This window comes from Trachinotus anak, unplaced genomic scaffold (genome assembly GCF_046630095.1).
Source record: "Trachinotus anak isolate AG129_WGS33_773 ecotype Australia unplaced genomic scaffold, CSIRO_AGI_Tana_v1 ptg000004l, whole genome shotgun sequence".
NCBI classification, from domain to species: domain Eukaryota; kingdom Metazoa; phylum Chordata; class Actinopteri; order Carangiformes; family Carangidae; genus Trachinotus; species Trachinotus anak.
Genome location: NW_027273855.1, coordinates 11,004,294 through 11,018,381, shown reverse-complemented (window position 1 = coordinate 11,018,381; position 14,088 = coordinate 11,004,294). Strand labels below are relative to the sequence as shown.

Below are 14,088 nucleotides of genomic sequence, written 5' to 3'. Positions count from 1 at the left end.
GCAGACCTGCTTTAATATTAGATTTGACTCTAAAAAATGTTGAAACCACTGAAGCTGGGCTTTACCTTTATTATTGTACCAATTTAATGAACTATTCAAGTCCCTGTTCAGATCCCTCCCTTTTTCTAGAAGGTATCATAATACTCAAAATACATACATACGTCACTTGTGCAGTGTTGGCTCCTTGCCTCTCCAATCTCCGATCACTAATATTGTCTACAGGAGCTCTGATACTGTTTCCATCAGTAGCCATCAGACTCTCTCATTTCCTCTTCAGGCGGATATGAACTTTCCTGACAGTCCAGGCATCAGCAGCATCATTGTCTGACAGCCAACAAACAAGACAAGACAAACAAGGAGAGACAGACCATTTCATACCGATCACAGCCCAGACACTTGATGGCTGAAACGATAACGCCACTGGACGACATTTTGAGAAAATTGTGCTTGTGAAACATCCTCATCTGGATAGGAGCTATCGTGTGTTTTGGGATTCCTTGTTCAATTTGAAGCTGTTATCTCCGGAGAGTCTGTGGCTGGCCTTTTGTTAACTGATGCAAGTATATTAGGCCGCTGCATCTATGCTGCAGTGATGAATTCGATTTTAACCTCTCAAAGGAACATTTATTTCATTGTCTATACTGTTCACAAAAACATGTTACACATTAACATTAACATTAATAGTGATGTTACAGAAACACAAACCAAAATTTGAACAAAAATATTTTTATTATTACATGTACCTGCCATGGTCACTGACATACAACAGTTACAATAACTGACATAGGTATTTTCAGATTAAAAATACGCTATCAGAGCTTTGTTTTATTCCGTAACATTTCATTGGACAAATACCATTACAGGCATTGTCAATACATACATATAGAAATGCTTTGTACACACAGATCAAGTGTTTTGTGCATGACATAAAATATATGATGAGGCAAACATAAACCATGTATCTTCATAGTCTCAATCAGTAATATACTGTGTGCTTTTAAACACAAGCTTTCTGTTTTAATCAGATTTGTTTAATGAAGGGTTTTTCTTCTTTCAAGCATTGCTTGTTGGTATTTTCATAATTATCTGACTGTGATAAAGAATAAAAAATCATGAAGTGAAAATGATGCTTTATGTTAAGAAATCTGCATTAAGCTGTCCCTTTATCATCTGTCATATGCACCTCTTTTTCTTAAAATCTGTTGTAAATAGGTTGCTATAGGTATGCCTGTCCCTCTCCCTCTTACATGTAAATTCATTTCTATGATGGTATTTTTAACCTTTGATTGATCACTGTTCAATTTGCTGTGATGCCTTGGTCCGATTTCCATCAACACATGATGGTTGAAGAGCACTTTTCAAATAAGAAAGACCCATTTCACCTCCAGTCGTGGAAAGGATGTTGCTACTAAAAGAACAAAGACGTCTGACGTAGTTTTCTATCATTATTTCCCTCGTTCTTCAGTCTGGCATTGTGTGAAACTGTCAAAGCTTTAGCTCCATTCATGGTGGAGGAGTCTCTCTCTGTTGATGTTTAAAGGGACTGTCTACTCTGTGCAAATTCCAGAAACCTTTTCCAACCCACACAAATTCCACCTTCCTTCACTTCCCTCAGAGACTTTTTTCCTTTGAGAGCTTGAGTGGACTGGGAAAGTGCTTGCAAAAACTTTGGGAAAATCTCAAATATTCATTTTAAAAGTTGGGGTTTTATACGTACAATTCCAATTTTAAAAAAATTCAACATTCATTCTGGTCTTACAAAGACATTAAAACAAAAAACTGGAATATCAGCACTGACATGGCTGGCACAGATAATACACACAAACTATACAAAACACTAACTCTACAATGGAGTTTACTAATTACAGCCACTAGAATGACATCTATACAGATCATCAGTTTCTTATAATAATGCCTCACAAACAGGTGCTGGTATCCATTGTCATTTCGTCAAATATCATCACGTATGGAGCGCTGACTAAAATGATACAGGAAACAGACCCACTTCACAGCAACACATCTTAAGGAAACATTACGTACACTGTTTTATCTCATTTTAGTTTGTGCTTTAAGATAGTGCTGTGGATTCATTTTATAAATGAATACAAAAAATACAAATATAGAAATCAATATTTAATTAACACAATTATTAGTAGCCTGTGTGAATAATTTAGTCAGTGTTATGCTAGGTAAGCACTTCTTCTTCCAACAGTGACCTTATGTATACACGGTACACTGATTGTTTCTTTTAACTGAAATTAATCCATTCATCATTAACGATAGCAGAGGGCTTATTCTATAAAACTGTAAACTATAATAAAATATGTGTAGTTTTGGTTGTTAGTGTTTAGCAAAAGTAAGGAAAGTTAGAAACGTATTTTTTGTCTCAACAAACTACTCATTTGTACAATTCAGGCAAACAATTAACTTGTTGTTTTAGGCCACTAGAATATATTGTCTGGAGCTTCTGCTGCTGTGTTTTCAGTATACAATTAATTTTGTGCCTCACATTAAAATCAGAGCATGACTCCCCATTAACTAACTAATATGGAACATATAAGCATGTTCTAGCATTAAAGTAGAGATAACTGTGAAACAGATTTAGAATAAAAGCAGCGTGAAATGTCTGAATTTCAAATCCTGACTAAGAGTTTAGAATTTTTAAACACTTTATAGTGTTCATAAAATATGCCTACATACTTTGTACACAAGAGCATACATACATAAAGCCTCCTTTACCAAGTCTGCCAGGCTACTCTTGTACAGTATATGCTATACCAATTTGTTCCACAGTTACCTGCATGGTTTGGAAAAGGTTTATAAAAAAAAAACTAAAAAAAGCAGCTGTAGCCGAATTACAAGAGAATGAATGTAAACATGTCAAGAATGTTCAGACAAAAATATTGACTCAGTCCTTCATCTTGTTCAGTCTGTCCAGCATTACTCAGTTGCCTCATGTTGCTCCCTCTCCTCTGGAACAGACATGAAGATCTTCTGACAGAACATGGTGAAGATTTCTGAGGAGAAGCAACTCATCACATTAGCCACACCATGTTTTCTTTAGCTAGGTTACTGCAAATCAAATGCTGACAGACCTTATTAAACATTAAATCAACACCTAGATTTGAGTCCTTCACACCGACTTTATAAACAAATGAAGGTATCAGTGCCCGCGGCAGCACTCGAGCAGATATTCTCACATAAAAAACTGTAATAGATGCGTTACCCACCTCGCCTGAACAAACAGACAAAGATAGTATGGAAAAACAAAAGTGTCACACTCACCCAGCATCTTCTTGACCACATGGGGTTTCTTCCACTTGTAGCCCAGTAGGTATGCTGGGATGCCTGTGAGAATAATGCTGCTGCCTACTATGCACTCAAATGGAGCTGCCCAGAAAGACACGAGGATCATGAAGACACAACCCAAAACAAAAGTCACAGGGATGAAGAGATACACCTGCAGAGAGAAAACACAATAGATGAAGGTGTTTGCTCCAGATACTATTATTATCATTATTATTTGGCAAAGTGACTTCAATTTTGGGAGAACTGACATTCAAGTAATGTGTCTTTTATTATGAATTTGCTGCCTTCGATTGAAAATATGGTAAGATTATTAATCCTCAGGGAGGAATTCACAAATTACACAGCTGTATAGTATAGTAGTCAAAATTAGCCCAACCTTTATCATCTGCAAAATTAAAGTGATGACCACATGAATGCATCAATAATTATAGTTGCATAATATGATATACTTTATTCTGAAATTAGTGCTTTTAGTTTTGGTACTTAAAAAAGTATGTTATGATGCACTATTTACACTGTTGTGGTAACTACTTTCATCACTGGTTAAAAGAGTTGCACCCTTTATGAAGTTATTGTTATTATTGTGATTATATTGTCATCTGCACTTTTATTACATTTTGACAGGTATTATTAACAATATATTTATATCAGTTTAAATGTACACATTCTGAGAGTCTTGCAGTACTTAGATTATTGATCATCACAAAGTAATGAAGAGAAATGCATTTCTGTTCTGACAGTAGATAAATTTAGATGTAAAAAAATTTCTTGTTTCATGAATGGTTTACACATAGAAAGGAAAGCTCCATTTGTTTCTTGTAAAACAAATGGGCTGACAGCACTCAGACTCAAAGGAGAGATGAAAGACTGTTATCAACTAAAGTAATATTCCCATGATGAACCAGAAACAAAGAGCCATGTATTCATGCAAGCACCACTCCCATCCTGAAATCACAGTATGGTTCCACTTCCAGCCAATAACAAGAGCAGTGATACAATAGTTGTTTCATTTAAAAAAGTGAAAGCTTTATGAAACCAGGAGACGTGTTTATGTTTAAGGCAGACAGAGACACTGGCTGTGTTTAGTTTGAGCCAAGGTCTTGCATCATCTGTATACCTTTCAGTAAGTCTCCAGTCCTTTAAAATGGACTTTTCAAGATGGATCTTTGGTGCAACAAGCATTTGCCACCTGTAAATACAACCATGGGTGCTCTACCTTAATGGGCCTTCTGAGGTCGGGCTTGGTAAAGCGCAGCCAGACCATACCAGCAATGGCCATACCAACACACAGCCAGGTGAAGAAGCTGAAGAGATTGATGACAGAGAAGATGTCCTGGGAGATGGCGTACATCATGGACAGCAAACACTGAATAAGTGAAAAGGAACACAAGATGATGTTAGTCTTTCATATGTTGTGCAGCACACACACACACTGTGCACTCCTAAAAGGTTTCAGAAATAGATTTTAGGGATATTTTTGGGGAATATGTGCTACATATGCTTTTTATTTAGAGAGTCCTAACTAGTTTCAGAAACCTCGCCTCCAAATACACATTGCATGCATGTAAATGTGTGTAAATCTTAGTGTCCCATAGTACAAAAGTAATTTTCTCTGATAAAATAACTCTACATGATCAGCAGCCTGCTCTTTTTAGCTAATAACTGTATACACCTGCCAGAAACCTGTTGATGCTGTTGCAAATCTCTGGTTGCAGGTAAATATTAATGAGGGTCATACATAATTTAATGGAATTTTTTATTTACCATAACCTTATTGGATGTCATCTATGTTCTTGGGTTTATTTGAGTATCTAAACACTTCTAATGGTGATGATTTGTAAAACACAAAAGTAACTGTCAGATTATCATGATGAGTAGCAGGAGTCTTACTGTAAAGATGAGGGACGGCACTGGTGTGAAAAGGTCTGTGTGAACCAATCCCAGAGCAGCAGGGAGTTGACCCTCTCGAGCTCCAGCATAGAACAACCTAGAAGAGAGAAAGCTCTTTCATGGTTATTTTGTGATGAAATAGTTGGCCTAGATAAATGTCCAACCAATAACAGCCCCGGATTTTGTAACAACCCCTCTCACCCACCTATCATATGAAACTTGACGTCCTCCCAACATTTTTGCGTGCTCATCCCTAAAGTCGAGTATCTTTTTCTCAAAACATCATGACTCCAGTTTAATCATCACAAAGGAATACTTTATTTCCCACCACCATTTCACTGTATATACTCAAAATTTGTTGTAATAAAGTAGCAAAAGGCAATCAATATTCAGCTATTGTTCTCTATTCTCTATTCTCTACTCTGTAAACACATACCGTGCTGAGGTGAAGAGGGATCCGTTGACAGCTCCAAAGCAGGACAGTCCCACAAAGACAGGAATCAGCCAGGACATTACACCAAGATGGTGCTCCCCAAAACTCTGCAAAACAGTATGATCAGTAACATATATGCAGGCAGCTGTTTTGTTTTGTTTTTTTGTTTGTGTGTTTTATGAAAAAACAAAACAACAAACCAAGTGTGATAATGTTATGACGAAGTATGATGCTCACCACGGCAACAGCCTCAGACTCGACCATAACTTGAGGAGAGATGGTGGTGAAGTAGGCCAGGTTGGTCAGAACATACACCACTGTCACTATAGGCATAGATATAATGATAGACAAGGGCAGATTCCTACAGGAGGAAAAGGTCAGAGGTCATTTGAGAAGAAAACCTCTTAGCAAGATATTTTCCAATAAATCTCTTGTCTGTAATATTTGTTTCCACCGCATTTAAGACATCAGGGATTGAATTTGTGTTCAGTTTCATGCAATTCAGTTGCAAATGTGATTGCACAATTTCATATATTTTTCATGATGTTAGCTGTGTACAGTGCTAGATAATAATAAATAATAATATTTAAAAGCATAAGCATCACATGCACCTGTGTAAAATGGAATATTTGAGGCATCATACAAGCGGGACAAAAAACAACTGGAACATCAAATCATGTAATGCAATCCATCCAGTGTAAGTTTATAATGGTCAACATTTGTCAAGTTGAGGCTGTGATTGTATTGATTTGCATTATCTTGTATGGTATTCCTGTTGCTTTGTCCAGCCCTCCAATACTCTATTTCCATGCAATCAACTGACAAGGTAAACAAGCCTAGACATGGATAAGGGTAATGTTGGCAAATATTTACAGGAGGGTCTGTACAATCCTCAAAACAACCTCACATCACATTTAAGTCACCTCTCCGGATTGATCATCTCCTCAGTTACGTAATTCAGGTAATTCCTAGAAAAAATCGAAATAAAACAGTTAAACATTATTTTAGGGATTGGGAAAAGCTGGAATTACTGAATATACACTGCAAAAGCAACAAATAAATCATATCTATTTCTGGTCTGTAATTAAACCAAAATAGGTCACAAATGCCTCACCAGCCTCCAAAAGCAAAGAGACCGCTGTACAAAGCCAAGACAATGTTGTCAACCCCCCATTTGCTGCCTTCAAATGCCTTTTCTGGTGACAGGTACGGCACATCACCTGCACACACACAGAAAAAAATACGAGTTTTAGGACAACTGATTGAGAAAGATACCTCTTTCCACATTAAGAGGTTTAGTTCATAAAGTTGTTATGTGGTTTCACAGATATTAAATGTATTCTAAGTTAGGGTGGCTGTCACTGTTTTATTTCTTGTGTCAAGGTCAGTCTGTTGCTGTCTGCCCTTTACCAGGCTTGACATTTCACCTGGGACTTCATCTGAGCGCTTTACCTCCAGGTTTGAGCATCTCCTTCGATGTAGTGTAAACATAAACAGGCCCTGCCCAGCTGCCATTTAAATATGAGCGGATGTACTGTATCTTTTAATAAGTAAACCTCTGTCCACCCATTTATTCACAGCAGCTTCCAAAACCAGTGCATCATAAGCGAGGGCAACTTGAAGTCTTGCTTCTGCGTGACTCCCTCCTCTACCTGTCGCTTTCAGATGGTAATGACTTTCCTTTCCGTGAGGCCTGTTATACACACATTATTTTCTCACTCAGTCCTCTGAAAGACAGCCGGCAAGCTTCGCTGCCTAGTTTCCATGGTGACACAGTATAGAGCACAATAGTGGTGGGCATGGCTTTGCAAAGAGGGGGAGAGCAGCAGATGTAGCATGGAGCAAAGGATGGCCACTCTCTTCCCGCGCTCTTTCATTTTGAATTGCATGACCGGAGTAGATTCAGTCATTTTGCTGTTTCAGATTTGAAAAATATACACAGTATATTTCTTGTAACGCAAGATGGAGTTGACATTTCACACGTGGACCACATCGGCAGGGGTTGTCTCCCTCCATGTTTAGGTCAGTGGCATGGAAGAAATAGTCTCTTTTTTGCATCAGTGTTTCTTAATTTTCCACGACTACTACTCCCTTTGAGGACTGAATCTATTCTACCATGTTCTGTGAGATACATATTATACAAATGTGTCATGTATGAAACCAATTATGCTCAGCAGTGTTCAAGTTCAGAATACACCCACACAGACACACACGCACATGGCTACGCATTCACTCAGACTCAATTACATAGCTGCAGACAGACAAGCCTTGTATTCAGACTCAACAACTGTGCAAACAAACTGAAAGGAGGGCAGTCTGCTTGGTTGGGCTCATTAGTGTTGGTCAACAATTTCCTGATCATTAGAGACAAAAAAAATAAAATAATAAACCCCAGGTTTCAGTGCTAGTAGATATATATACATTAATGTTTCATTCTTATGTGCATTGCATTTGCAATCACATCGTGTGGTAGTTTTTCTGATCATTAAAGTATATTTTAATACTGTTTAAGGATTTGGAATTATCAGGCTTGGGGTTAGACTTAGAGTTTGGGGTAATTTACCCAACATCATTTTACTATGAAATTTTCATATTGTCATATGCCTCATCACACAAAAAACACTTTTTCATCTGCACTGAAGTCAGAATGAACTTTAAAATTGTTTTACATTTATTTTCAATTTATCTAAGTATTTATAAGAACCATAATGTCTAAGTTTAAAGTTTCACAAGAGTCAGTCTAAACACATACCAACTTGTTTATCTTGTCTTTGTCTGTTTAATCACTGCGCTTTCGGCCTCTTTGTGTTTTGTAGACCTGTGCCCACACAATACCACATAGCTACTACATAGCACAGTTTGACAAAGATCCCAGAAAAATTAAGCCAATTTGGAGTTTTTAGTGCCTGTGTAGCTCTGTCTGTCAGTCTGTGGGCAAGTGGGACTCACCTGTGAAAATCTGTATGAAGCCAAAGAGGATGATAATGACCAGAGCTAGCAACTTGGAGGCCGTGAACAAGTCCTGGACCTTGGTGGCCGCTCTCACACTGATACAATTTACAAACGTCAGGGATGCTACAGGAGGTGGGAGATACAAATCAGAATAGAATGTGATAGAAGATAGAATAGAAGTGCGTCAAACATGTGGAGCTAGTTAAGCATGTTATTTGTCTATAGAAGAAGAGAGTATGTTTTTATTGTTACTCTTTGTAAAGTATCCCCAGCCAACAACCCCCACTCACTAAGACACAGGCAGGCAATGAGCTTGGCAGCACTGTCGGGCACGGCACAGTTTGGGTAGAGAGGTTTCAGAAGATAGGTTGCAAACACCAGCGACACCACATACTGTGACGATGGCCGAATGATGAGCATCTCCACCCACAGCTTCAGAAAGGCCGCCAGTTCGCCATACACCTCCAAGATGTAAGTGTAGTCTCCCCCTGACTTAACGATGGTTGTGCCCAGCTCGGCATAGCACAGGGCACCCATGGTAGATACCACTCCACAAGCAGACCAGATGATCAGGGAGAGCCCAGCTGAGCCAGTCTCTTTGACCACACCTGTCGGAGTGACAAAAATGCCCGAGCCGATGATGGTGCCTATGATCATTCCTACACCATTGAAGAGGGTGATGCTGCGTTTCAGCTCGATCTTCTCCCCTTTGGCAGGTGGGCCATTAGTGGGGCTTGAGGCAGTGGGGGCAGAGACTATAGGGGTAGATGGAGATGCTGGCTGCTCCACAATCAGACCATTTTGGTCTGGGTCAGCGTCAGCTGCTGGAAGAGAGAGGACAGCACACCAGAAGATGACAAGAGAGTTTAATATGTGCAGTGCAATCACTTAGATTTTTCCTCTAGTCATAAGAAAAGAAAAATCCACAGTTTTCTTTACATTTTTCTCTGTTGAGACATTTTTTCCAACGTCGTCCATGTCTCCAGCGGCAAAGCATACATGTGGTGTACTATCTGGATCAGGAATTTCAGTAAATCTGTACCAAGGACTGTTAAAGAACAGGTCACACTGGCTCATCAGGGTTTCTCCGGTTTCTCAATAACGCCACCTTATTTCCCTAATTTACCTCTCCCTCCGTTACTATAAACACCACAACAGGTAATTGTGTTTACAGGCCTAGTAAAGGGTAAGGCATACAATATCTGCTTTTTAAAAATATGTTACTTTCCTTACCTGTCACATTGGTCACCTGTCACCATCACACACACACACACACCCAAAACAGCATGATGTATCTCTATATCTACATCAGCCTGAATGTACTCTTGCATCAGGCATGGTTGCATCAGAGCGCATGGCGGATTAATGCAGCACTGCACCATGTGGCATCTACAGAGGCGTGAGCATGCACTGTACCTACCCCCCATCTTCTCCTGGCTCGCCGCCTTAGCAACGCTCTCCCTGCTCCGTGATTTTAGCTCCGGTTCAGCCATCTTCCCTCTCAGTCTGGGTCCCCTTGTCTTGTCTTTTTCCTCCTGCCCCACTCTTCCTTCCTCACTTTATGTCCCCTTCCTCCTCCTGCCTGAATTTCCTCCTATCTCACTCTCACACATGCACACGTATACATATACACACACACACACACACACACACACACACACACACACACACAACCCCTCCCCTCCTCACTCTCTCTCTCTAACCCTCCCTGATTCGTCCACTCTCACACACATGCACACACACTCTCCTCTTCATTTGCACACACTGCCTTCGTCACTCAGACTTCATCTGACCCTGATCCTCTTGCTGCCCCCCCCCCCCCCCCCCCTCAGGGAGGAGCTGAACCTTTGTGATGCTGCTGTGTGAGCCAACACCCACTCCAAATGAATGATGGGATATCTCAAAGGGGGAAGTAGGTTACTGGCAGGCACCTTTCGCAGGGGCCACCATGTGACGCTATAATCTTTTTGTGCACTGCCTAATCCAGTTGAATACAGTGTGTCTGTCTGAGTGTAATCTTATGGTAGTGTATTAGGGAGGGATGCTGCAGGGCTGGTGCTCCCTCTAGTGGTGCCAACGTGGAATAACATGTGCCTTTGTTCTCCCTCTGTCATGCAGGAAGGTGACACCACAGAGCAAATGCAGTCTTACCGGCCCTATTCAGTGCAGGAATAATAATGATGAGGCACATGATATTTCTGTATCACTTTACACATTTTCCACCACTTTACTTCCAACATATCAGCTAAATACATGGTGACAGGGTTAGGTTTTCCTCAGACTGCTCCATAACAAGGCCATTGTACTGTAGCTGCGGACTTATATCTAAATGATATTTTGCTGGTAATTCTTGCTATTTATAGGGAAGGCAAGTTTCATCATCTATTTGAAAAATGTGCAGCCTATAATGTCATAATCAACATATAAGCATCTCACATGCTTGAATCACTGAAATATCAAACCATGCAGCCTATGGTTTTCTCAAAACTAATGTGTAAGGGTTCAAAGCACTACATACTGAAGTAAATGAGACTGTAACATTATTTATTGCGAGATTTCTGCTTTATAAACAAATTGTAACCTGTTATATCAGGATGATAACCCTGAATTTAGGTGCACGGTTGCACGTCACATTCTTAACCACTAGATGGCGACCCACACACGTTTCAAATTTGAAAGTTTGTTCCTGGCACATTAGAGGACACATACATAAAAACACTTCTCAGAAGGAGTGTCGGTATAATAATAGCCCTAGTTTGCGTTATTCGTTATGATACTGCGTCGCCCCTTGACCCCTGCGAAGTCAGATAGGTCAGTTAGATTGTCCAGTTGGGGTCAAACTTGAGTAAAGTTGGTTTGTGTTATTTGTCAGTCACGCAGCCGTTGTAAACTCATAGTTGCTGCCAGTTTGACCAGATAACCTCACAGATTACTGATCTGTAATGAGCTGTCACCGATTGCTTCACAGTTAGAATACAAATTAATTTTCTGCCTTTTTTTCCCCAATCGAACATAAATTCAACATGTATATAATCCACTCTTGACCGCAACCACTTACATCAAAGAAAATCACTTTCAAATAGTGGTAATATTTGAAGCTCATAAGGGGGGTGGAGGGACCTAACACAGTCTTCTGCCTGGGACTGGAGGGGCAGGCCACGACAGAAGAACTAATGTGGGATGTAAAAACTGGAATGTGTAAAAAGTGCATTCCGAGAATGAGCCCCGTTCTGTTTAGGCGTCAGTATCTGCGTACTTGCATTACTATTAACGCTGACAATGTCGACCAACGAGCCACCAAGCTCTGTTCACACGAACGTCTTTGCTTATCAGCGGTGAAGCGCAGGTCGACGCTGGATTCACCCAGGGCACTTTCTGCCTTAGGTCCGGGGACTTTCCCCTGGGCAGGGAGGGAGAAACCGGGTTCTCTGCTTGTAGCCCAGAGAGCAAGCCTTCTGAATGCCCGGATGTGAAGGGGAGGAAACGGTGGATATGAAGGAGGACAGACGACAGTTGTTCTCGATCACGGTTATTGAAAAGTTTCGCATCGTAACGTTAATCTCATAAAAGGTGAGCGGCAATTTAGGAAGCCCGGCCTCGTCTTACAAAGATTGTCTCTCTCGTTTGCAAGAAACTGGTTCTTGAATTCATATGTTCAGCACAGCGATGGCTCATGGGAAAATTTAAAGGCATAGTAACCAAGAAGATGGCTACCATAAATGCGGTCAGTTATACGGATCATATTCGTTTATTCAGTAGCCTATAGAAGCGCATTGCATCCACAAAATAAAATTTAAAAAATGATCCTTTCTCGTTTCTCAACTTACTATCTCATAATACGAGATCCTTATTATGAGATCACGTAGACTCAAATAATCGGACGCTTTGTAACTTGCCCGAGAATCATCTAGTTTTTTAGATTTCTTCAGTATCACAGTAATTCATTGATAGTTGTTAGTTGGTCCAATGGGACACAGCAAAGGTTGAACCATTGACAGTCAATTCGGTGTACTCAGTTTTTTAAACTTTTTAAACATGCTGAAAAAACGGTCAAGTTGTGGCCCACAGGGTTACTCACTGAATCCACTGCAATATAACTTCCAGTTTCTTGTAAATGTTTTCAACTGTTCACAAAAGTGAAGACTTTAAATGGTAAATGTCATATTTTCCAAAAATAATTGTTGAAAAGACAAACAGCAATATTGTTAATCTCATATTCAGATGATGTAGGTTAGACAAAGAAACCGTCCTAATGATAATATCACCCACATTACTTAATGACATCAGTACTTCCCACTGTCTGGAACCAAGGCAATAAAAGCAAATTAAATCAGGCAGCACCATGAGCCTCTGTCCTCTCAGATAGCAATGACTGATAACTACCATAGCCCTTTCTCATAATTAGGAGATAGTGAGTCAGAATTATGGGATAAGGTCTTCAAATGTTTTTCTTTACAGGCCCAATGTGTGCCCCAGCACTGAAGATCATTCACTATTGGATTGGAACCTGCTATCAATTCAAAATGGATTTGCAAGTCTACCTGAGTGCTTTAATTCACATGTCCATTATGTTTATGGCACAGACATAAGCCCAAAGGAAACCACAAATTGCACATAATTTACCAATTACTGTTGCATCTATATAGTATTAACAAAATAATTCGAGAGAATAACAAAAGAGGAATAAAATAAACCCTCTGAAGGTAAGAGTTGAAAGACATATTTTACTAAAAGTTATATGTAACTTTTCCACATAAAAATGTCTAAAAACGACTAGGTCTATGTTACATATTTTTTTGAGTTGTGCACACACAAATTTCTCCAATTCTCAAAACTAGAGAAATATGTGATTTTCGTTATGATAATGGTATGTTTCATTTGGTCGCCTGTTAATGACGTCATATTTCCTATGCGCATGCCTCAGTTTTGTGGTTACCTGCCAGAAGCTCAAAATTTATTTTTATTTTTTTATTGAATTTTAAGCTACATTTTTAAGATACATTTTTACACCATGGTCGTTTTCAACTTTTTAACCAGATGCAGGATTGTAGTCAATGGACATCTGGATCTTAAGTTGTCAGAGAAAAATGCCAGGTAAATGTTTAAAAGCTTAGCTCCCAGCTGATCCAAGACATTTCATGTCTGCCAAAGAACATGGGTGAATCACTGATTTTTAAAGTGAAACTGCTTTGTTCTGTGTTTTCACCAGTTTTATCCTGGTCAGTTTGTTATGGAGAGGAGGACACATCTGTGGATAATTTGGCTTGTAGTGAAAACCTCTTGAATGACTGGTTAATAAGTTATCAGACAAACAATCAAATCCTACTTTATTCATTGCTTTTAATGGTTCACCAGGTGTGTTTGTTACAGAGAGGAGGAGACCTCTGCAGATAATTCGGCTCCTGGTGAAAACCTCCTGAATGACGGACACTGAAGGAATCCTAACCAGGAAAAGATTATGGCAATGTTGGTGACATGGATGTATTATAAGACCACAAGTTCTT

General features: G+C 39.5%; 1 protein-coding gene across 2 annotated transcripts; it reads right to left on the bottom strand.

Moving 5' to 3' along the window:
* Window positions 1–710: 710 nt before the first annotated feature.
* On the bottom strand, window positions 711–10,341 carry LOC139620384 (large neutral amino acids transporter small subunit 1-like). Of its 2 annotated transcripts, none has more exons than XM_071475837.1 (11): window positions 10,005–10,341; window positions 8,875–9,405; window positions 8,582–8,707; window positions 6,747–6,852; window positions 6,556–6,600; window positions 5,870–5,993; window positions 5,636–5,739; window positions 5,200–5,296; window positions 4,526–4,675; window positions 3,286–3,460; window positions 711–3,017 (listed from the first exon to the last, which is right to left on the bottom strand). In XM_071475837.1, the coding sequence occupies exons 1-11, from the start codon at window positions 10,075–10,077 to the stop codon at window positions 2,941–2,943; spliced, it is 1,608 nt and encodes a 535-aa protein (XP_071331938.1). In that variant the 5' UTR covers window positions 10,078–10,341; the 3' UTR covers window positions 711–2,940. The 2 variants fall into 2 exon arrangements, with proteins under 2 accessions (XP_071331938.1, XP_071331937.1); XM_071475836.1 differs by having other exon boundaries at window positions 8,875–9,408; window positions 10,005–10,219.
* Window positions 10,342–14,088: the final 3,747 nt, after the last annotated feature.

Coding starts and splice junctions, on each gene's coding strand:
- LOC139620384 (XM_071475836.1), bottom strand. CDS start 10,077: ATGGCTGAACCGGAGCTAAAATCACGGAGCAGGGAGAGCGTTGCTAAG. Junction 9,409..10,004: donor GAGCCAGGAGAAGATGGGGG/GTAGGTACAGTG, acceptor TCTCTCTTCCAG/CAGCTGACGCTGACCCAGAC. Junction 6,601..6,746: donor CTCTTTGCTTTTGGAGGCTG/GTGAGGCATTTG, acceptor GATTTTTTCTAG/GAATTACCTGAATTACGTAA.